General features: G+C 37.9%; 1 protein-coding gene across 2 annotated transcripts; it reads left to right on the top strand.

Annotated features, from left to right (window-relative positions):
* Positions 1-745: 745 nt before the first annotated feature.
* On the top strand, positions 746-24,576 carry LOC131775763 (thyroglobulin). Of its 2 annotated transcripts, none has more exons than XM_059091887.2 (31): positions 746-897; positions 2,202-2,259; positions 2,417-2,435; positions 2,978-3,106; positions 3,717-3,884; positions 4,586-4,777; positions 5,792-5,992; positions 7,031-7,180; positions 7,968-8,204; positions 8,610-8,765; positions 9,571-9,795; positions 10,899-11,054; positions 12,352-12,507; positions 12,782-12,982; positions 13,724-13,759; positions 14,527-14,688; positions 15,183-15,419; positions 16,056-16,199; positions 16,500-16,658; positions 17,051-17,242; positions 17,375-17,566; positions 17,934-18,122; positions 19,104-19,289; positions 19,611-19,814; positions 20,318-20,330; positions 20,463-20,534; positions 20,773-20,836; positions 21,160-21,252; positions 21,500-21,712; positions 23,779-23,820; positions 24,150-24,576. In XM_059091887.2, the coding sequence occupies exons 2-31, from the start codon at positions 2,215-2,217 to the stop codon at positions 24,165-24,167; spliced, it is 4,251 nt and encodes a 1,416-aa protein (XP_058947870.2). In that variant the 5' UTR covers positions 746-897; positions 2,202-2,214; the 3' UTR covers positions 24,168-24,576. The 2 variants fall into 2 exon arrangements, with proteins under 2 accessions (XP_058947870.2, XP_058947869.2); XM_059091886.2 differs by having other exon boundaries at positions 24,198-24,576.
* The last annotated feature ends 283 nt before the right edge of the window (positions 24,577-24,859 follow it).

The raw sequence follows: 24,859 nt of genomic DNA on the forward strand, positions 1-24,859 counted from the left end.
TTTTCTTTATTCGCTGAGAAATGTATTTAGTTTTTGTAGAAAGAAACGTGTTACAATCTTTTGGTCTGAAATGGGTTCACGATTTAGAGAAGTACAGAGAATGTCGAGTAGTACCGCCTTCGATCGCTGTACGTGTTTGGGTGTACGAAAATGATCTTTGACCCATAGAGCGTCAATCAATAGGGGGTATTAATTATTTGTTGCAGCCCGTGGAGCTGTGGCATGTAATATTGAAATTGATGTGGAATACTTCTCTTCTCTTTTGCGCTTAGGTCGAAATTTCACCAAAAGCAAATAAATACAATTGAAAGCAATTACGATTATAATTGGCAGACAATAAGCGAGAGGTGCTCGAAACCGTTAAAAGAAATCAACAGCGAAATGTAAGAATGTTGCGTAAGAATGGTAGCTTGTTAGTTGGTTAGTTTATAAGTTCAATCCTTTTAGTTTCTATGATCCTTAATTTTTCATGATGTAAAATCGTTGGTCGCCAACTTTCGTTCTTCGTTTCGTTCAAAACCGAAGTTTATAGCGATACACTCCCCGTCTCTTCCAATATTCCATTAGGTTCTCCCGAGAGAGCCTTTGATTGACGCTTTTGCAATCTGGAAACTTGCCATAATGATGCAATTGACCATGGTAAGGTTATAGTTTTTAACTTTTGGAATTGCAATTAGGACAAGTTTACTTCAACCCTTTTTATAAGCAGCCTTAGATGCAGAAAAGTATTTTGAAAGAAACGATTTTGCCGAGGTAAACTAGAAAATTTCCGCACCGCTGACTGGACTGCGCTCTCAGTTCCGCACCGTGACAGGCCCAGGCGGATACAAAACGTGTGAAAAACTATTACTCGCCCTCACTTGGCCTTGACTTTCGACGTTGTCGTTGCAGCGTGTGGTAAGTAATACGTTTTCCTTGATAGCTCTACTGGTAAGTAACAAAGTGCATTTGATGCGTCTAGAAAAATGTTTCAACAAATCTTGCAGGGCTCCCGAAGGATTTTAGGAGCGTACTTTGTGTAAATTGTTTTTGCGCTTGGAATCGACGCTGGCTAGTATACCCGGAGAGAGCTACGCGCTGTGTAGAAATTTCTTAATTTTTTCAGCGATCGAATCGGCGATGATGTGTATTTTACAGCTAACTAGAACTCGTAATTTTCATGGGCTACGCTGAGTGACATAGGTAGAACTTCAAACTTTTTAAAATAATTAGCTTTGAGGCAACTTTTGCAATCTTATCAGCTGCGCTAGAGCAAAATGAAATATGAAACCTTGTAGAACCTACACAATTTTAGCATTTCCAATAGCTCTTTGTACATCTCGATCGGGTACAGCCTGTAAATATGAACTCTATGTAATGAATAGTAAGAAGAAACTCATGTTTTGGAGGGAACGACTTTATTTTGAAAAGGAATTTTTCAATTTATTGCTACCGTTGAAGTTTTGTAATAATCTTTGTATACTCTAAATCAGGACATGCTCAAGAGAGGTTATGACAGCTATTGTTTAGCTTGCTTGACCTTTTGTCTCTGTGTAAAAGCGTGTCTCATTGCATGCCGCTGTTTTGCACAAGTGAAGGCGATTGTTTTGTTTTTGTCACGATCGAGAATTATGACCGTTTAATCTTATAAACTCAGGATCATGTTGCATTTCAATACAAATTTGGGGTGTCGACACTGGACAAGTTTGCTTCGCGGCTTTTCCATGACTCTTTACAGGAATCCTTTCGTGGAGCGAAGTGTTGGGTGACGAGTTTAAGAACGACTACGGACGAGACTGACTCTAGTCCAGAAAAATTTTATTCTTCACTTTCGAAAATGAAAGAAAATTTCCTAATCTCGACCAGCGGAGAGCATTATCTTAAAAACTGGAATAAATGGAAGGAGGAAGTGAACGAATCACTAGTAACAGCATCAAATTGAGTGTGATCTTCTTCGATCGACATGAGCATTTTTTTTTATGAACATATTTCTTGAAGTGCGATCCTAGATGCTGATTTCAATTCGTATTAAACTGAATAAACATTAAACTTTATAAGGAAGTGATGAATCTGAAAGGATCACAGAATTAGTTTTTGACTTGATGACTGATGGGATATACTTTTGCTCATATTTATAAATGTACATTTACATCTGAATGCAGTCCTTTAAACAATGTATATGCCTTTTTCATCTCACCACTTTTTCAAAATTTTTTCTGCAGGCTTTTTTTAGCCATGAATAACCTTAAACTTGGATTTGTCCTTATTGTCATAATTCAGGTTAGTGGAGTCATTTATATGTTAAATTTCAATAAACATACTCTCCATACTGCTCTCCATATATTTTCTTTGGTGCTGATAAGGAGAATTTGTTAAAGGATCCAAGATGTGGTGAACATTCCACCTAATGATATATTTTCAATTGTTTTCTTCTTAGGCTACTCTCTTGAGTGCTGGTAAGTTTTAATCTTAATTTGTTTTTGAGGAGAGCACATTCATAACGTTATTTCTACTTGAACTTTTGAAAATTTTAAATTGCTAATACATGCATTACATTTTTGGATTTTCTAGTCAACAAGTGCAAAGAATTTCTACACATTCCCTAAGTTACTTTTGGACTCAGTGTAATGTGTAATTTCAGTTGGTTATTACTTAAGTTAGTTTCACCCAATGGAACATGGATCATGGAACACACAGAAAAAATAAAAACCTGTATCACAGATGGTTTACTTGTTAAGTTTTAACAATGGAGAGACAGTGACTTAAGGCAGCACAAGTTGCAAATGTTGTGTTCAAAACCTTGTCAAGTTATTGTTTCTTGTTCTTAACCCACACTGCCACTTTGCACCCAGGAATTTAAATGGAGTTGACTAGTAATGGAGCATTGTGCTATCAAGAAGGATTTAAAATACTGTATTTTATTTGATTCAAGCCCTAGAAACCTCCTTAATCCAAATTCAATTGGTATGGCTTACAATTTGTCATGTCCTGTTTTCAGTCAAAGATGGTTTATGCCCAAGGGCATCACCTTATGGCCCCTGTGTCACCACCTGTGGGGCTGATGAAGACTGTGATGGTTCAAAAAAGTGTTGTAGTAATGGTTGTGGTTCTTGGTGCCTTGAACCAAGTAAGAACATTGTAATTGTTGGTGTAGTTTTCCTTAATGGATCACAGTTTGTTGTGATTCAAACTAGTTTGAAATCTAGTATGATTTGTTCTGTGTATGGTCACTGTTATGAGAGGAGAAGGCACTTATTCCATGGGAATGCCTATTAGAACATTTTGTGTGATAGGATGGGTGCATATTCCATAGAAAATGTTAAAATCAGAATCTCCTACTACCCTGAAAAGAATAGTGTGATTGAGAAAAACGACCTGTTGATTACCACCTACATGTAAGTGAGGTACTCTAGCTTTGAGCCTCAGAAGACCTTCAATTATCAAATGATTGTATTATTAATATGACAAAAATTCATAGGAAATAAATGTTGAAGTGATACTGTAGTATAGCAATGTCTGCTCAGTACTTTCCACCAAAATGGAGATCTAATGTTTATGTTTGAAAATATTCTGAGATCTTTTTCAATCTGTAATGGTTCTGTAGTGGACTGTGCTGTCAAAGGAAAATTTTAAACAGGATTAAATGATATAATATTCAGCAACCAGGGGTATTAATGTTACTTTGAATTATTCAATTTTATATGAATTAATAAATCTGTTTACTTGAAACCTTCCAGTGTGTCCATTTGGTCAACAGCATGTGGACTGCCCTGCCCAGCTATGCAACTACGCTGGGTGCCCTGATAAACCTCAAGAGAGTTTGAGATGTGTGGTGGAATCCTGTGGCAAGTGCAGTGTGAAGTTTATAAACAAGACAACAGGACAAACTGTAAATTGTGGTCCAGGTAGATAAATGAAATGAGTCATGTCACTTGACTATTAGAAACTTTTTTTTACTCTGGCTGAAAAACAAAAAAAAAAAAACCAGTTGTTCGAGAAAGGAATTGTAACTTGGTCTACCAGCTTGAATATCCTGCCAGACCCTTCAAGAAGTTATAGTTTACTATATGCCTCAAACTCTTCACCCTTTGTACCTTAACTTCAATATGCAATTATTTTCTTTACATGTTTCTATACATTTCCTAAGGTTCTGAAGAGGAGAATTACTTTTATTAAACAATCAAGAGCCTCTTTAGTTGATGATCATCTCTTTTATTCTCATTACCCTAATTTGTGAGTCAGTGGTCATATTGTGAGGAGAATTCAGATGCCAGAGTCACTCTTGGCCTCAAGTTCTTAAATCAGATAAAAACTTTGAAAGGGAGCTATCAGTTTTATAAATAACCAATATTCACATCATGATCCTTGCTGAAAATTTTATTTTAGTTTTGAACCGTTTGATGTTTTAGTTCTTCCTGTTTTTCTATAGAACCTTTCCTAAGCAAAGAAAAATAAAAATTAGGTATTATATATATTAGGTAATATCATGGAAAAAAAATCGATAAAACAAAGGAAAAAATTTAAAAGTAAAACTTGTGGTTAAAAGGACCCTCAGACTGAACTGGATTATTAATTTCCTGATGGGCCATTTACACTTTTTTTCTAGTGGAAACTTTGTGTAAGCGTATGCTAGCTGCTACTCATAAAAAGCCCCTTCTTCTTGGTCAGTATGTACCTTCCTGTGATGCAAATGGACATTTTATCAGAGTTCAGTCCCACGAGGCATATTTCTTTTGTGTTGATGACAGAGGAATTCCTGATTTTTCCACCAGATCAAGAACTCAACCCAAATGTCCAGGTATATGTTTATGTGTTATATAACTATTTGAGTAATAATGCACACTTTCTATCTGTTTAATAAGGGAATAACATGACTTTTTGAGGGAATATTGTTTATTTGCGCCCGTGTAGTGTCATTTGCAATAACACTACAAGGGCGCAAATAAACAATATTCCCGAAAAAAAAGTCATGTCATTATCATTATTATCAATGAACAAGGCCAAATGATATCAAGAATGCGAGTTTTAATAATACAAGCTAAGTGAATGACGAATTCAAAGTCACTTCAAATCATCATGTAAGTGTTGATTGAACAAGCTATTAAAGAATCAACTCAGTCCAGTGAACTTATTGAAAATTACCGAAAAAATGCTTAAAATCGTCTATAAATGATAGGCATATCACAAAGTTAACCTTAAAAATGTCCATGCTGGTAACAGAATCATCACAAAGTTAACGGATCAGCTGTAGGGCTGATAATGCATTAGCAGCCCGCTGTCAGTCTTTTGCGGCCCGCTGAGCGTGTGTTTTGAAGAGGCCGATTTTCTATTTGGCCGCATATATTGATAATAATGGCATAATAACCTATGTGGGATATTGGGAGAAAACAAGAAAAGATTGTAATTTATGAGCCTGAGGCCAAAGAGAATTCCGACATAGTTACTGAGCATGCAGTGTGAACAGTTCTGAAAAGGGCTGTTTTTGATAGTAGTGACTGATGTTTAAACAAATTGAGCAGAGATTATGACTTCCATCAAGGTTGACAAAATCTCAGTCACTACTACTGACCAGCCTCCATATAAAGACTACTCTTACAGGAGTGATCAGACTACACAATCAGGTTCAAACCACTTACTCTAATGTAGTTACTGCTGCTAGCTTTTTTGTTGTTAAAGTCAGTGCTTCACAGCCTCTTATATTTTTAGATGGTTTATAGAAACAAAGCAAAATAAATAAATAGAGTAGCTGCAAATATTTTTGAGGTTTGCTACAAACAATTTCTTAAATAATGTTTTTTCTTTTATATTTCAGAGTTATCTCTGTGCCAAAAGAAGAGGAAAGAAGCTGAAAAACTTCCTCCATTGGGTAGTTTTGTGCCACAGTGTAAGAGTGATGGTTCATTTAAGGAGAAACAGTGTCATTCATCAACTGGACAGTGCTGGTGTGTAGATCAGAATGGACATGAATGGAGTGGAACGCGAACAAGAGGAGACCTGGATTGTACAACTTCTGGTATATCTAAACGCTACTGGCAAAAGTTTGCAAATTTTAGCCACAAACATGAGAAATGCATTTTCTGGTTAAAAATGTCTCTAAAATGCAAGCCTTCAGCTTAGTTTAAAAGGCCCAAGACTAATAGGGAAAGCTTTCATTTTAAGAATTTCTTTTTCAACCAGCAAACATTCTTTAATGTTGGCATTCATTTCAATGCCAGTTGCTTTTCTGCTTGTGTTATCAATTGCAAATGTGATATTTTTGTAGTAATTTATTGTTTGTCTCACTGATTATCAGATTAACAGTTTTTTTAGGTATCTGTGGTGATCATATGAATTGAAAAAAGTGGCTTCTTAGACTCTCAGGAATGTCACATGTTTTGTTAACATTCATTCAATATTTAGATGACCTTTTCTTAATCCTTTAACTCCCACCTCAAATTTGTAATTCTCCTTACTGTCAACCATACACATCTTATAAAGTTAGTTCAGAGAATTTAGTATTGGATCAACTAATTATCCCCAAATTTATATTTTTCTTTATTCTCATCACTCATCTGGTTGATATTGTATTTATGTTGTAAGGAGAAATTCTGTCTGGGTTACTCATGGGAGTTAAACAAGTTGAATGATTGAGAAAGAAAGATCTCCCCTGCTCATTTCATGAATTGTTGAATTGTTAGACTATTAAGCTAGAAAATGTTGCATGAATGTCTTAACTGATTGCCAGCTAATGTTTCACTTTCTCCAAAGACATACAATGCCATCAGCAGTGTGCATGATATTCTCTTTTTTTTTTTCTGATGATTGAAATTGTGTATCTGTTAATAATTTCTTGTCGTCATGTTAGGTCAACAAATGGCATCTCAATGTAAAGTTTAGCTTAGACACCTGCTCTTGAGGCATCTCCATCCTACCATTTGTTAGTGAATGAAAAGGCCCATTGGGGAGTGGTCATTTGGGTACACATGTACAAACATACATAGTAGAGAGTTTAACCCATAATGTAGAGGACTGTATGGTCATTGCTGACAGAGAGATTTGATCTTATTTTCAGTGTGCCCAGTGTCAGTTAGAGGGTTTGACTGTGATCCAATGCTGTGTAATACAGCCTCATGCCCCGCCCACAAAGATGCTACCTGCAGGGTGAACACCTGTGGCAAATGTGAAGTGGAGTTCCTTGATAAAAATGGCAGAAAGGTTGACTGTAAGTATTGAAGTTGTTAGAGAGCAACTAGGTTTCGTTACTTGGTATGCTACTGTACAATTAGATGAAGTGTAGCACACTACTGTAGTGTTATGGTAATTGCTATTAAAGGAAGTGATGGATTTGAGTCCTTCAAGTATTGCCCATTTGAAACATGTATTAATAATTTTTAAAAACTACTTTAGCTGGGTTGAAGATTGAGTGAGACAGAATGTGTAGATAAACTTCATGAATGGATTATCTTGTTGTTCAGGCTAAAATTTTCCCCAGTTGCTTGGCCATTGATGATCTGTGAATTAATGCAACTTGGTGGAATGGAGCTTATTTTAGAAGTAGTAATTATCAAAAGAATTGTAAGAAATTATACAGTTGTTACTTTTCCCTATTTTGAAATCATCACTGTGCTTGAAAATTGGTAAATTGGGGTTTGGCATGACAGATCAGAGCTGCTCTAAGCCTGTCCTCCTGGACAGGATACTAGCCCATGGTAGTGTATCCTCAGCATTTTGTCAGATTCCATGGATGGTTCACGGTTACCATTCATCCATTCCTGGGTGGAGAGAGGCTTTGTAGGAGTACAGTGTCCTGCCCAAGAATATAACACCATGATCAGGCCAGCAGGGATTTAACTTACTCTGCACAACTCAGAGTCTCTTGGCTCTTACTTGCTTTTGCATTTAGCAGTCATTTACTCTCCATACTTTGTTAATTGCTCTGAAAACTAGAGACTAACCATTATTTTTGGATAAATTGGTTCATTTTTTGTTGTGTTTTATTTCTCCACCAGGTTTCTCCAAGTGCCAGAATCAACGTCTGAAAGCCCTTGGTACTCACTCTCTGGATGAAAAACCAGCTCACCCCATTATTGGACGGTTTGTACCACAGTGTGCGGCAGATGGAAGCTATGAGGAAGTACAGTGTTATGGCTCCACTGGCTATTGTTGGTGTGTTGATGTTGGAGGAAACCCTGTGGTCGGAACCATGAATCGTGGCTTACCACATTGTAACAAGACAGCTATGGGAGGTGCTGTAACAGTTGAACTCACATAATTAATTTGCCTTACTAGTGTGAAATATCATGACTGGTGAATTGACAACTGAGATATAATGAGATACAGTAGATTATCAGAAATCAATCACAGATTTTACCTTATCTTACTTTTGGCATTATAGTAGTATTGTATGAATAGGTCATATCCAAGTCCATGTTTAAATTTATAGCTTTATCTGTATGCAGAGAGAATTGTCTTGTTATCAGTTGATTGATCAAGATTCTGTTCTTCAATTCCATTATTTTCTTGCAATGTATACATTTGATTATAATGAAAAGAGGAATTACTCTCTGTTTGTTCTTGATACTGAAATGATTTACTGATGAGAGCCTTACACAAGTGTGAAACAAAATCTATGTCACTGTTTTCCTCTCTAGTTTGCTCAGGGAAACCCATGTTCACCTGCTTACGCAACTTCTGTCAGTGGTCTACATGCCCTGCCCATCCTGAGGCAAAATGCCGTATTAACCCCTGTGGTGGATGCAAAGTTGAGTTTATTGATAAGAACAGCAAAGTGGTTGACTGTCATGAAGGTATTACCAAATTTTACATGAAGCTTGAACCCTTTAACTCCCAAGATCTCATTAGTAATTCTCCTTACTGTCTGCCATAGAGTTCTTGTGATGTCAGTTTGGAGAATTATGTATTGGTCAATTTATAATCCCTAAACCGATGTTTTTCTTTATTCTCATCACTTGTCTGTTTGGTATTGTATTGATATTGTAAGGAGAAATTCTGTTGGGGAGTTAAAGGGTTAAATCATTGCATTCTTGGTAGATTATGGTAAGATTTCCGTTATAATTGCTCTTTGAATGAGGTTGAATTTCATATCAGCTGATTTTTTTGTGCAAGAAATGGTTCCAAGACAAAAAGTATTTGAGTAAACTATTGAACCCTGTTCTGGGATGTGCACTGAGATAAAAACCATTCAGCAATTTTCTGTCCACGATTCAGCTCTTTACAACTGAATGATATAACTGGATGTCCAGTGCTACATAAATTGGTTGTTTTAAAATAGGATAATTAGGTTTTATCAACTGAGTTGATGATACAATTTGGTCTTCATGAAGAGTTTCTAAAGCTGACATTTCGAGCTGATGAAGGGTTAACACTCAAAATATCAGCTTTAGAAACTCTTTATGGTCACCAATTTACACTCAATTAAGTTGACAAACCTTAATTATCTTGTATAACCCCCCTCCCACCCCCACCTTTGTAGCACAATAGTTTCTTTAGAAACTCTTAACCCTTTGTTATAAATTAAGTGCTTCTAATTATAGTTCCTGCTACTTACAGGATGATTAAGTGCTCACCATAATTGTTCTGTTATATTTTTAGGTCTCTCAAAGTGTAAACTGCAGGAAAAGAAAGCCTCAGCATTCAGTGGCAGTGGCCTACAACCTGTTGGCAGGTTTGTACCAAAGTGTGAAGCAGATGGTAGTTACTCCAAGATTCAGTGTTGGTCATCTACTGGATACTGCTGGTGTGTGGACAAGAATGGTACTGAGTTGCAAGGAACAAGAGTCAGAGGCATGCCAGTCTGTCCTTCTCAGGGACGTTCAAGTATGTACATGTTAATGCAGGTGTATGAAGCAGCCCAGTCCAAAGGTTTTTTAGTGGTAGGCAAGATGAGTTGAGTAGTAGGCAGCAAAGGTTGAAGGCCTGTATTGCTTAAGGCAGCAGTAACAATGGCTGCAAGAACATTGACTGCTGACCACTTTAGTGGCTAATTTTCATGCAGTTGCCAGTATGTTCAAGTTGTTTCTTGGCCCCATTAATTTCTGCCACTTGGTGCTTGTACACATTTGCTCAAATGATGGGGCCTTTGTCAATTCATTAGAAGAAACGGTTTCTGTTTATCTTTTTTGTTTCTTGCTCACAGTTTGAAACAGTAGGGACTATATATTTGTTGTCAATGAAGTTTAGTAGAAAGTAAGCAGCAGATATCTTGTTATTTGCAACAAAATTGCCTGTTGCTGGTACCTTTTGACTGGACTGATGGAGCAGATTTTATGTTCACTTGGTGGTAATGTATTTAATTAACCCTTTGTCCCATAAGCATGACTAACATCTAATTTCTCCTTACAATATCCTTGAATTACACCTTCAGATCACAGAAAAATAAGCAATGATCACCAACCAAAGAGGCTGTTGATTGTTAAACAAATTCCCATCAGCAGCAACTTAATTAGGAAATGTTGAGAGAACAATATGAAGAACATGCATACTTATGTTAGGGTGTGGAGGGGTGAAGACTCTGAATTGACATGTCAGTCATAATCAATCAAAATGTTGGGTGGGTCATATGATTGTATGGTTCCATGTTTTAAGAGTTAGAAAAGTTTGTGTGTGTTTAAGCAATTTGTCAACTATTTCTGGCATATGTCCTTTTGAAACAAGAGTTTTGAATTTAAATGTCAGTCTGTTTTTAGTGGGTATTGTGTTATTTGCTTTGGGTATTTGAAAGAAGTCTTCACTAATTTATGTTCTTTTGTTGATTGGTTACCCATAATAGCGCTAGCAACATTATTGTTTCAGTCCCTGGTCAAAATGGGTCACACCCACACAAACAACTTCAGCAAGGTTTATCAATGTCATTGAAATCAAACCCAGTGCAAAACATTGAGAATGTTACAGTAACACTGATATGTTTCTCTTCTCAACAGAACGATCTATCAAGGATGGCTTTTGTCCAATTGTGAAACAGCCAAGAACTGGGGCATGCTCAAACAAATGTAGTTCAGATAATGAATGCCAAGAAATGCAAAAGTGCTGTAATGTCTCAGGGTGTGGATTAACCTGCCAAGAACCTTCTTTTACAAGTATGTAAATTTCCTAAGCTGTTTTAGTTAAAGCCATTTTAGTTGTCACATGATTTTAGTCTTAAATTTTTTTCACAGCATTTCATTCTTGTAATCTTAAGCAATCTCACTGTTTGCTATCATATTGTATCTGCCAATTTTATCATATTTTTGATAAAGTGCACTGGATTATTGCCTCATGTAGCATGCATTATATGAGTTTATAAATTATTTTCATTATTATTATTGTTTCTTTTTTCTTATTTTCTTATCAGCATTCTTTCAACCTACAATTTTGTAATGTCCTCTCAGTAAACTTTGCCCTGGGGGACATTTCTCCCCCTCCAAAATGAGATATAGGTCTCTACTTCCACAACAACAACATCAGTTACAACAGTTACCTCATATGAAATATTGGGTTGGTGCTTGAAGAAAGAGGAGTTATCAGTTTTGTTGAGGGGCTAAATAAATGTTCTGAGCCACTTTAAGACAATAATTATGTTTTCTTGTACATAAATCTGTGTAAAATGTCTAAAGTGGAGTTTTCAAAGAACATGCTTGAGACAGTTGGTTTGCCTTTGTATAAGTAGAAAAACTCAAGAATTGTATTGATTGTATTGTTCATGGGAAATAGTTAGACAATGATGTTCATTATTTCTCACAAGTGTGGGGCAAATAATGATCTGAGTTAAGTGTGAGGGTTCAAAGCCTAACCATACTTGATTCAGGATCAGATGCTCCATAAACTAATCATGGTTACATGCAAGTCTGTCTTTGAGCCAAGTGATCCATCCCAGCTTTCTGTAACATGAAGTGACCAGCTGGGTATTGACACTCCTCCCTGGATGGGATATTGGGTATTGACACTCCTCCCTGGATGGGATATCATAGTCCATTGCAGATGACCCCATACAATTTGTCACACTTCTCTGACTGTTTTCTGCTACCCACTTACTCTCCAGTGTTGAGAGGGGCTCTGTGAGAGCTAAGTGCTTACCCCAAGAATGTAGCACAGTGGTGGGGTCAGGTCTTGGAACTGGTAAATCTTGCATGCTGATTGCCAGGCTACCATGCTGCCCACTTGTTTTCAACTTCTACACTGATTATGAGCCACAGAAGACTTGTTGGTCATTTAGGCCATATATCAGGGTCACATGTGAAAGTTTTCTATGTGCTGTTAGTATCACCAATATTGACATCATCCTATGCTACACTGAGAGAAATTGTTTAGCTCTATCAATTAATTTAACAAAGATAAGAAGCGATTGTTTAAGGGTGGGACAAAGAAAGAATCTTGTTGTCATTGTCATTGTTTCAGCTTGTCCAAATGGAAAACCTTTCTTGCTGTGTCTACACATGTGTCAGTTTGCTAGATGTCCTGCTTATCCAAAAGCTACTTGCTTCTCTGATCCATGTAAGATGTGCAAGGTTGAATTTCATGATGAACAAGGAAATATTGTCAACTGCACTAAAGGTTTGTTCTGTGTCAGTAGTCAATCTTGTGTCAAGGGTAAATGTTATTTATTCTTTCACACATGTTTAACCTGTATTCCATCCAAGAGTGTTACATTAACAGTAGAACAATCTTAAACTTGTCTGAACTCACCTTTTTTTTTTGGAATTATTAACCTTTAGTTGGAACATATTGGGCAGAAATACCCAAGCTGACCTTTCTCAAAGTCCAGACTACTTAGATATTTGTAAAATTTACTTAGGAGTAACAGTTTTTGGCTCATCTTATTGTCTAGGTTTAACTCGGTGTCAAGCTCGGCAAAAATTATCAACTGGTATGCTTGGAGAGTTTGTTCCCAAGTGCGAGAGTGATGGAAGTTTTGAGCCAGTACAGTCCCATGAAGGTTACTTCTGGTGTGTTGATGCTGATGGAAAGGAAGTGAATGGGACAAGGAGACACTTCCAGAAACCAACATGTCTCAGTCAACTGAAGAGTAGTAAGCTATGAAAAATTGCATATCTAACATTTAGTTGGTGTTGAGAGCATGAATGACCTGGTTTTTATGGTCTGAAAATGCCAGGATGTTAGAATCATTGTCAAGTTCTCGTAAACTCCATTAAGAATTTTTCAGGTATCTTGGGTCATGGTCTTTCAGGATCAGTTGTTTTAGGTTAGATAATCTCCAGGAGTGACTGCATTTCAATCAAAAGCAACTGGTATGGTGATTTGAGGGGAGACTTCAACCCTGTCAGCCAAAACAGGTGCAATCAAATTGATGGATCCCAATAGAACACATGTAATTCATGAACTCACGATTAGTTGATTAGAAGACCATAAATAGAATTATCAACTATCCAGGGCTATCCATGTGCATCAAAAGTTACAAAAAAACAAAATGTCATAATGTGGCTAATATTAAATTTCTGTTAAGAGTGCTTCATGTATTAAATTTCTTAATGAAAACCTTGATTATTTTCTCAAGACTGTTTTATGAATTGGGCTGATTTGGTAGAACCCAATCTGAACCACCATCAATAACTGTAAAGGAAACTATATTTGAGTAGTCAGTGAACCTAATTCAGACACCAATATCCTTCCTTCAAATAACTTAGTCCTGTATGTTGAGTGTTACTTGTTTAGGTAGACTAACTGCAGGTATTGGATAATAATTCCACTGCTGAAAACGTGTCAGTAATCAGTGCCCTTTAACATGATGCTTTTTAAAATTTGTTGGTAGGTCTAACATTGTGCCAGTTACAGACGCTACAAAGTGGTAAGTGTAATTATGAATAATTGGGATCCCAAACAAAATGTGTAAATTACAGGTATTCATTGAACTGACCATCATTTCAGGGATGGCTACAAGTTTTGAGGGCCACAAATTATGAACCTTTTGGCCTTTAAGTGAAACCCTCTTTAAATAAGGAGTTAACTTATTTACTTACTTACTAGATGTTAACCTCTGGAAATCTGATATGCAGAGATTTGTTTGTGATCTCCACTCTCATTCCCAAGTTTGTCTTTTTGACTGTACTACCCCAATCTCTCCCCAAAATGGAACATGCTAAGTGACATGTGTACTCCAAAAAAGAGAAAAAAAGAAAAAACAAATGGGAATGAAAAATAACATATGAAAAATAATGATTGAAATAACCATTTAAAAATATCACAAATATTCAAATATGTTATTTTAGAAAACCCTGAAATGTTTCTCATTGTAGATAAAATTTACTTTCAATAGACTAAGAGATGTTGCATGGGAGGTTAGGAGACTCATTTTGTAGGATGTTTTCAAAGTAGCTCTGCCTTTACAAGTGAATGTATTGCAAAAGAACCTGAACAAATTTAGTAGCTCACATTAGAACAGCTAGATGGTATGTTTTCAGAGATATGCAATTCTCAATCTTGACCCCAAAATTCTTGTATTTATTATAGCTGAAATGGTATATAATTGGCACCGAAATGTTGCATAGCAGGTGTGTGTGTTTAAACAATGTAGTATTGATAACATTTAATATATCTTTTATCTCTGGAACAAAGGAGGGACTCCTATGCCTGGTCGTTATATACCACAGTGCAAAGCTGATGGCAGCTTTGAAGAAGTGCAATGCCACCCTTCCACTGGTTACTGTTGGTGTGTTAACACACAGGGGTGGGAAATCAAAGGAACTAAAGTGAGAGGAAGACCAACCTGCAGTAAAGGTAATTTATTTCTGATGATCACATGTAACAGTGCAGTCTGATCATCTGGGTAAGTGTAGTCCTGAGAGGGATTGTCGATGGAAGTAGTGACTAACATTTTGACATTCAGAATGTAAGTCCTCAACAGAGTCAAGTGAATAGATGTTATCAGCTGAATGAACTAAGTCCAGTTTGTATAAACTGATTTGTCATTTGGCTGTGATGTTATTAGCCATAAGATTCAAGTGGTGTAAGTTGGTTGTGATGTGTCAGTTTCGATTTGATCACTGTTTTATGTTCTTTTCATTATTTATAACTGCTAGCTCAAGGTAAATAAATCATCCAACACCTCAACTTTTTGAGTTTTAACATTGTGAGACAAAAGATATGAAACACTGTTTAGCTCTCACCTCTCAGATATAGAATTGACCAATTTTCAACTAAATTTTTAATTGCTCAGGAAAAAAACTTGATTCAATGTTCTGTAAGCTCATAAAAGACTTCCACTATTTCAGTGTGTGCGCTTGTAGTGTGCAGAATGTACTGTGAATTTGGTTGGGCTCAGGGTCCAGATGGCTGTGATATCTGTAAATGCAAAGAGGTTCCCATCAAGCCTGGTTTCTGTCCAGCGGTAGAGCCAGATCAAGTTGCTACATGCACAGAGAAATGCAGCACTGACAATGACTGTCTAGGAAATCAAAAGTGCTGCTCCAATGACTGTGGTCGTGTCTGTACTGCTCCAGAATATAAAGGTACTTGTTGATCTATCCTTGTATGGTCAGAAATATTTTCAATTAATTCATAAAAAGCGTTAATGTTCTAGAAGTTGGACTCTCAAGCTTCCTGAAATATATATGCTTTGTATGCTGCTGCTTTGTCACATCTGATGATGCATCAAAAATATGGTGTGGATTTAGTTGCTGATCGCAAGAAGGTCATAGTTCAGGTGAAATTACTGAACCGTTTTAAATAAGGCTTTCAGGTGAAAACTGGCTTTTCTCTAATTATGCATAGATACGATGCTCAACCTTGTTATGGCACAAATGATTGTGGAGAAGGCAACTTATTGGGCTGACTCTCATAGGGAAATATTTTAGAAGCTTGGGGAGTCTGTCAAAAGTCAAAATAGATAATGATTCAAGTTCAATGTCATTACATTGTTGTTAAAACTGATGAGAAAAAAGAATGCCTCTTTCTGGAAGAATCCCTCTAATTGTGAAGAAATAATTGTTTGAGCGACTGAGAAAGAAATTGATTGGAAAATGAATCCATGCAAGTAACTAACAAGTAATTAAAACTTATTCATATGCCTTACGATTGCATTAAATTGTGACAATCGTGTGTTGACTGTATGGCACAAAAATAAAATAACTGCTTTTCTTCTGCAGCTAAACCGGGGTATTGCCCAGCAGTTGATATCCACCATGTCGGTATTTGTAAAAGTGAGTGCAGTTCAGACCGTGACTGCCAAGGAGAACAGAAGTGTTGCGGTAATGGATGTGGGCGTGTCTGTAGTGCACCTGTCCGAGAAGGTACTCTTCCTTAGGGCAAAGTTTCTCATTTAATTAACGTATCGTGGAATTTAAAGAGAATATTTCCTTAGTAAAGGAGAACTAATATAATTATAACTCTGGGACTGTATCTGAAAAACAAGAACATTTTGTTGCTTTATATCTTGGTTAGTTTAATTTAAGTCCTTTGACTGCAGATAGTGCGCTACAGTTTATTTTAATTGGCAGTTAGTTCAATTTTACACAGCAGGTAACTGTTCATCCAAAATTTGCTGAGGTGTAAAGTGTGATCCTCTTTTCTTTTCTTTCCATTTTTTGCAGCTTGTCCCCGTGGTGCCCCTTTCATTATGTGTCACAACAACCCATGTGAAAGAGCTAGCTGCCCTGCAAATCCCAAAGCCAAATGCCTTCCGGATAACTGTGGCGGTTGCAACGCACAGTTCTTTGATGACAACGACAATATTGTGGACTGTTTAGCGAGTACGTATCGTGGAATTGATTATTTCTTCGTGCTCGGGTACCTACTGGAAATATTTGTAATTTGTCAGTCTAGTAATTTGTCAGTTAGTCTATCAGTTCAAACATCCTTAGATATGATATTAAATACATTCTTTGTTAATTGTGAGACGAATTAATAATTGATCTTCATGACAGAAAAGTCAACTTTTTTGTCGCATCTTCTGTTTTTGCTAAATGAACCATACGTGTTGTGCTGGGTAGTTTGGAATTATTGTGCTTGAAGATTCTAAGTATGTGAAATGTGAACTGCAGCTTGGCAATCAAGATTTTACAAATGCGGAGGAAGCTTATTGAAAAATGTCATCAAGTACTGCGTCATTTTTAATAGCATTTTTTATCTTATTTATTTTTAGGTGCGACCAAATGCCAAAAGGAATATTTGGATGCAACAGCATCCCCCGGAATGGTAGGCCAATTTGTTCCAAAATGTGCAGCTGACGGCTCATACGCCCCAGTACAGTGTCATGGCTCCATCGGCTTCTGTTGGTGTGTAGATAGAGATGGAAAGGAACTCCCTAACACCAGAGTTCGGGGACAACCAAAGTGTACGTTTTTAAAATCGTTTGCATCAAGAAATTAATTTGTGATTGATGCTTATCTAAATCTCAGATCTGACGCTGCTGTATGTTTTTCAAATAAAGTTTTTTAATAGCACTTTTTATCTTATTTATTTTTAGGTGCGACCAAATGCCAAAAGGAATATTTGGATGCAACAGCATCCCCCGGAATGGTAGGCCAATTTGTTCCAAAATGTGCAGCTGACGGCTCATACGCCCCAGTACAGTGTCATGCCTCCATCGGCTTCTGTTGGTGTGTAGATAGAGATGGAAAGGAACTCCCTAACACCAGAGTTCGGGGACAACCAAAGTGTACGTTTTTAAAATCGTTTGCATCAAGAAATTAATTTGTGATTGATGCTTATCTAAATCTCAGGTCTGACGCTGCTGTATGTTTTTCAAAACTAAGGGGAAGAAAATCAAAACAGAAACCGTTACTTTACCACCAAAATGCCCTTTTGTCAAGTGCACCACACCCCACCGCGCCTGACTCCCCCCCTCCCCGTAACATTGAAGTTACTTTATATCAAGCCGCTTACAGAAAGGGTGAAGGCAAGTTAGTCGGGGCTTTTGAGGGAAGAGTTGAATCAATCAACTGTTGAGACCTCAAGTTTGAAATTATAGAAATTTCAAGAATTCTCATGGGTGAGAGAAGTTTTATTTTTGTTTCCATTTTCAGGCTCTACGAAATGTCAAAAGGAGAATTTAAATGCAACTCAAAACCCTCTCATTGGCGGGTTTGTTCCAAAGTGCAATGCTGACGGTTCATATGCCCCAGTACAGTGTCACGGCTCCATAGGCTTCTGCTGGTGTGTTGATAAAGATGGAAAAGAGATCCCTGACACCAGAATCAGGGGACGACCAACGTGTGAGTGATCAATCCATTTAGTAATTTCCCTTACAGCAAATCTGTTTCTGCAATTGAACAAGCATTTCCCAACAGTAGTGAACAAAACGTTTTGTTATTCGACCTCTCAGCCACTACCCTAGTCCTTAAGTTGTATAAATTCTTTATGAATTATATTAATTGCTGATGACTTAAAATAGATGAAAATCGTGTATGTGCACTGCGATTGAAGAAACGGATATAGAAGCGATCCTGGCAGTTATGAACACTACTAAACTAGTAGTTGAAATAAGGCATGAAAAAAATTCAGGCCCATACGGGATTTGAACCTATGACCTCTGCCAATCCCAGTTAGCTTGTTAGCTCAGTTGGTAGAGCGCTGCACCGGTATCGCACCGGCCTCATTTCAACTATATTAATTGCTAACGACATGAAATTGAGATTTGGGAGAATGCAAAGTTATCTGTGCTTCCAGGGGGTGTTCTTTTCGGTCGTTCGTTTTCCTTTTCACTCTCTTTCGAATTATGTCGTATGCGTTTTAGGATTTCAATTAGTTCGCCAACTAATTGTTTGGAGCAAATTCACTTTTGTTTGTGGCGAAATGACGGCGGCGGGGCGATCTCGCTCTTTATGGAACGCCCTGACTATGGGGGCGATCTGACAATGGGGCAAAGTAGCCACGTATGTTACATATAGGTTTCAACTGAAAGAAAGAAAAGGTATCTTTGAGGTAACAAATGTCTCTTACCTTTTAAAGGTGACGTAAATCGTATTTCCTAAGCAACCTCATTGAGAGTGTACTTAAGAAGTTTCCTTTGCAATTGTAATAAGTAAATGAGTCATATTTGAGACATTAGGAGTGATTTAGCTGTTAATATTTTTATATATTACAACGAGATCGAGAGTGACTAGTGTTGATATCCGCGTTTCCAGCAATCTGATGCCTCTAACGAATTTAACATCTTGCCATTAGGCACAGTATTAAGTCACTGTTCCTTGTAGGTGCCATCACATTCAGTATCGGTCCTTCTTGTGATGACGGCAAAACATGGCAGCTTTGCGGTGATACTTGTAAGAATGCTTCTTGTACCAGCAATCCTGACGCCAACTGTGTAGCCCCGATGGGAGGCTGTGGCCCTGATGCTTGCAAACCCAAGTTCTACAACAGAATGGGCAAGGAGGCGCAATGTAAGCGGCACCGTACTTTGAAATACAGAGTGGTTGTACTGTGGTTTATTGTGTCTATGTTTGGTTCGCTTGAGGTCTCTTCATATTCAAACCATAAAGATTCTGTAAATCAGATCTGAACTCACAGTTTCAGTGTATACACAGTTTTTTTAGGAACAGCGAGGTTGATCCTTCTTAATCCATTTTATGTTTGTTCTCCAATATTTCGGTGGCCTTTATGATGAAATGACTATAGCATTAGGAGACGTTGCTTGCTAGCAGTGATATTTCAAGGGTAGAAAAACTTATGGGTTGTACCTTGGAATCTTTTTTTACTTTCAGGTCTCACAGAATGCCAACAGAAAGCTTATCAAGCCACCCACCCCGCGCTGGTAGGAGCCTTCATACCCCAGTGCAATGCAGATGGTAGCTATGCGCTTGTGCAGTGCTGGGGCTCTACTGGATATTGTTGGTGCGCGTCAGAGGACGGATCCGAGTGGCCTGGAACTAGAGTAAGGGGAAAACCCAACTGTGACGCCAACAAAGGTATAGATATTACCAACCCTGATAAATCTCTTTACTTTTCCTGAGAATTTCTTGATATGTAAAGACTTAATTTCATAGAATTTCGCCAGTTGCTTGATGTATTTACTTTTTGTGGCAGTGCGACTTCTTCTTTCGGCAAGACATGTGAATATGGTGTGGAGTTCAAAATAAAGACGCGATTAAATTTATGTAGAGGTTCCCGTGCGAAGTTGGTGTTCTACAGAGGAAGGCTTAGAAATGCACATAGGTTTAGATTTTTCTAGATCATTAGATCTATTTTCTTGTTTCCGTCGCCGTCGTGGTTTTCTAAAAGTCCCTAAAAGTAACAGTTCCAACTGTAAAGAAAGATTTTTCTTCGTGATCCGGAGGTCTAAGTTATTTCTTTTACCCCGCACGAGACAAAACAACTGAGTCCAAATTCATCATCGTTCCAGTTCCAACGTTAATCTGGTTGACAAGGCTTTGAAATGTTCATGGTTTCTTTTTTCCTTATTTCTTCACAGGTCCACAACTTTTGTAAGTATGCTTTCTGCCTTAAAGTAATCGTTCTGTTCCAAATAAAATTGCTGTTTTATTTTTTGGCTGTTGTAACCTCAGTTTGGAATTTTGTTTTGATGGTTCTGTTTTGAGTTTTCCTTTTTTTTCTAGGAGCGTCCATGTTGGACTTACCTTCAACTACAGCCTAGGTTTAGTGAAGGATGTTTTGGGTCAATTTAAAGAGTGAGTGCACTGTTCGTTCGATTTTTTTTTAATCACTTTTAAGCAATGAATCTGTACTTGACCGGTCCGTCAGCTTTTCGTAGCTGCGTTTGTTTGTTTGTCTCAGCCTCTTTCTATTTTTCTTCCATCTATTTGGCCGTCCGTCCGTCCGTTCGTAGTCATAAGTCAGTCAGCTGGTCCGTTTAGTAGATCGTACCGGTGATTGTGTTAAAATAAATATTCATGTCTCGTTTTCTAGATCAGTCAAGACACAGATGATAACAATGTTTTCATTAAAGGAAAATCAACTACATGGCCTTGAGGTATGTGCGCTCTTGATATATACTTGGATGAAGGTAGTCTCCTCCGCATCCGTCCCGTCATGTAACGCAAAAGAGAGCGTGTTGCGTGCAAAGTTGACTGGGAGGAGGGTCTCTGACAAAACATCAAACAAAAACCCCAAGGGTACTTCTTTTGTAATAATATGATTTAAAGTAAGATTTCCTCTGGAGAGAATTATGTTTAAGGTAAAAATACATTAATTCATAGCTGTGTAGTTTTCGTCACTGTTTGTCTGTCGCACATGGATTCACCTCTTCGTTCTGAGTTCCTCTTCGTTCTGAGTTCCTCTCCGTTATATTTTTAGGTGCAAGAGGGAAGTATTTTAGTTGGATTTAGCGTTGAACCAGCCAGCGGGGGAAAAGACCTGAGAGACTTTGCAGATGAAATAACTGAAAAGGTTTGATGAATCTCATTACTGATCTGACAAAAACAACAGTCAACCCTAGTAGGTCACAGGAACACCACGTGGTTCACAAAGAGTTTTGGATGTAACAAAGGATTTTCGGGACAAATTTCTGGAACAACAGCTCATGTTATTTTGACTCAGTCAGTTATGATAACTACGAGTTATTTAGCCAAAAGATATCTGGAGTGAAAACTGTTTATGTTACTTTGTGTAGAAGAGCGTTCTTTTCCTTTTACAGGCTCGCAATCACGAACTGGTCATTGAATTCAGCGGTATCACCTTTGTAGCTGAACCCGAAGTTATGTTAGCGTCGCCCATGTATGTGGAAGAAAAAACTGTTTCCAAAAAACAAGAGGAAACCGCAAGCAGCAGTGTGTCTGTTACTAGTGTTGCATTCATATCTGTCTTCTGCACCTTAGCTGTAGTTGCTGTAGCTCTTGTAGCGTTTAAGGTGGGTAGCCTTGTCTTTCTGAGCGTATATTATACTAAAGAAAAAACCTTTTCATTCCAAGTGAAATTTACTTTTTGTTCTGACGAGTCTTGGTGTCATGGAGGAGTGAAGGCAATGTTTAAGTTCATCATGAAAAGCTCAGCATGCCGAAGAGTTTCTTAGGTTGCAAAGAATACATTTATAGACTCAAAAAGAAGAATTGCGCCGCGTTCGCCCTCTATCGAGTTCGCCCCTACCTTATACCGTGTTCGCCCCCACACTTTTCGAGTTCGACCCCATCAAGTCGAGTTCGCCCCTTGATTGAGTGATATCCAGATGAGTTGATTTGTGACGAAGGCACTAGCAGAATGTTCCAAATGTCACGTCAGCGACGACCGTTTTGAATTTCGGCAATTGCGCGGAACCCGCTCGGGAACTGAGTTGACGGAATCAACTAAATACTCTGCGTGGGATCTGGGGTTACCAGAAATAACTGTATACACTGAACTTGTGATAAAGAGAACCACACTTAATAAAAACAACATTGCTTAACTTATTATTCAGACTGGAAAAGATGTAAAACAACCTCGGTTTATCTAACGAACACGAAATGTGTTGATCGTAACAACCAGACTAAAGAAGATGCAAACCACGCTTTTATCGCGACAGCATTGCTTAAGTTGTTAGACTTGTACCTCGTTTTGCTTTATTTATGAAATTAAGACTAAAGAATTTACGAAACCACGATTTGATTACGCTTTTGATTATTTAAGACTTCTTGAGAGAATGCGTTGCACACTTCATTGTGTTTTAAGGTCATAGCAACCAGACTTGAGAAAATGCAAACCAGGATCGCAAATCACGCTTTCATCGCATTGTGTTGATCATAACAACCAGACTTGAAAAGATGCTAACCACACTTTCATCGCGACAGCATTGCTTAAGTTGTTAGACTTGTAATAAATGTGTAACATATACTTACCTCGTTTAGCTTTATTTATGAAATTAAGACTGAAGAATTTACGACACCACGCTTTTGATTATTTAAGACTGACTAAGAGAATGCGTTCCACGCTTCATAGGGTTTTCGTCGAACGACCTTGTAGCCTTTCGGTTCGGTCAAATACAAAAACGGCTCTTGTAGGAGCCACCCAATCTATAAAGGTCATGACCAACGAAAGTTCTCTGTATTTCACTGTTTGACCACATTATTTCTTGTTTCCGGTCGCCCCAGCTCCCACGCACATATAAACTTTCAAAATGGCCGTCGGTCAATTAAAATTCAAAACTTGTCTTGGTTTTAACTTGTTTGCAATGTTCGATAGCAACTAATTTAGACATGAATCAATCTGGGGGCGAACTCGACTTGGTGGGGTCGAACCCGAAAAGTGTGGTATAAGGTAGGGGCGAACTCGATAGGGGGCGAAAGCGGCGGGTACCAAAAAGAACATTGCTTATTCTGTGCCCTAACCTTTTGAATCGAGTGCATGGTCTTGGCTTAAACATAAAGCAGTATTAGAACCCTAGTCGCAATGCTTACTTCACTGTTCGAAAGTGTGTCGGCGAACAAGCATGCTGCATGCATGTGAATGCAACTTCGCTTCCACGGTCCTCTCTGTTCCCCCTTCGAAGTCAAGAAAGAGATGAGACTGGAAGGGAGTTGGCGGTAATGGTGAGAAAATTCTGTGTGCAGAATAGTCTTAACCCTTTGATCCCCAAGAGTGACTAGCATCTAACTTCTCCTTACAATGTCAAGCCTGGATAAAACATTAAGGTCACAAGAAGATGGGAAATGATCAACAACTAAAGCTCTCGATTGTTAATCAGATTTTCCTTGTAAATGTATGAACAACAGTATGGAGAATATGGATGATGTTAGGATGTAAAGGGTTGGGGTAATTCCTGGATCTACTCAAACTTCAGTTTGAAGTTGATATTGGTATGAAATTGAATTTAAGCGAACTGTGTTAGGGAAAACAAAATCTTTTCATCCTTGTGAAACCCGTTGACATTAAAGGTTAGGTAGATTCCAATTTTTCCCTTCAACATTTACTATCTTTGTTGACTTTGTTCCTTTCATTTTTTAGTTAATTCAAAAAAAACGGAGAAGCTCCGGTCTGGAGGAGAGGGTAAGTAACGATCTTTGAGAGTAGGAACTTCATCGTTTGATCATTTAAACAAAGTGTAGCCGTAGTTTAACAAAATAGCGTCCTTAACAATCCTCAGTTCAGCTGAACCTTTTATCTGAACATTTATCTTTGTGAACGGTGTCAAGAAGGCCGAAAACTCATATTGGAAGAACATTAGTTTCATTAAATCAATCTTCTTATAGAGAGAGCCTGAGGCCTGATCGCGTAAAACCGCGGTGTGGACGTTAGCCGGCTCTAAGAATTCAAACGATGACTTACCTTGTCTCGTGTGTTCGTATTATGTCATTAACATGTGGCTCCTTTTCCAGCGGTACCTTTTGAATTAAACCTGAGGTGCCCCTCATCCTTACCTCTAGGCCAACTTTGTTTACAAAGATGGAGGCGCTGAGATGAACACCGCACTCTCAGATGCCTGAATTTTGGACTCGACTCTGAACCGGATGTGTCTCAACTGCTGATTATTTTTGTACAACGTAAAGATCTACCTTCTCCAAGGAGGTTGGTTACAACGTTGCGTAGGGGTTTGATGAAATTTCGGTCATAAACGTGTTTGTGATTGCGTGACACTACAAGTCCATACCCAATGTTCTGGGAAAAATCAAGGATGACGAAAATACTCTTTCGTTCTTGATCAGTACATTGGAATTTTACTTGAAAAAACATTTTTTTGTACTAAATTAATTCGAAGAAATGATAAGATATATTTTTTACAACAAATAAATAACGAACATTTTATGTTGTTGATTATTGTCTTTAACATTCGCGTGGGGATTTTCGCTCAAGGCACCGCGACTTCTCGGTAAAAGAAAGTCGTTGGCATACAACGGATGGTACACGAGCGCTAGGTGTGATGGGAAAGGATAAGAAGTTTTCCTATTTTCCCTTCCCCACGGCCCTCTCTCGCCTACAGCGTGTCTAAAGGTGACTAGCTGTAAAAAAACAAAACAAAACAAAAATTATCTTTGGGTCACACCTATCAGTAATTTGGGTTTTGTTTCCCCGTATTTTCTCCCTAAGA

This window comes from Pocillopora verrucosa, chromosome 7 (assembly GCF_036669915.1).
Source record: "Pocillopora verrucosa isolate sample1 chromosome 7, ASM3666991v2, whole genome shotgun sequence".
Lineage (NCBI taxonomy): Eukaryota > Metazoa > Cnidaria > Anthozoa > Scleractinia > Pocilloporidae > Pocillopora > Pocillopora verrucosa.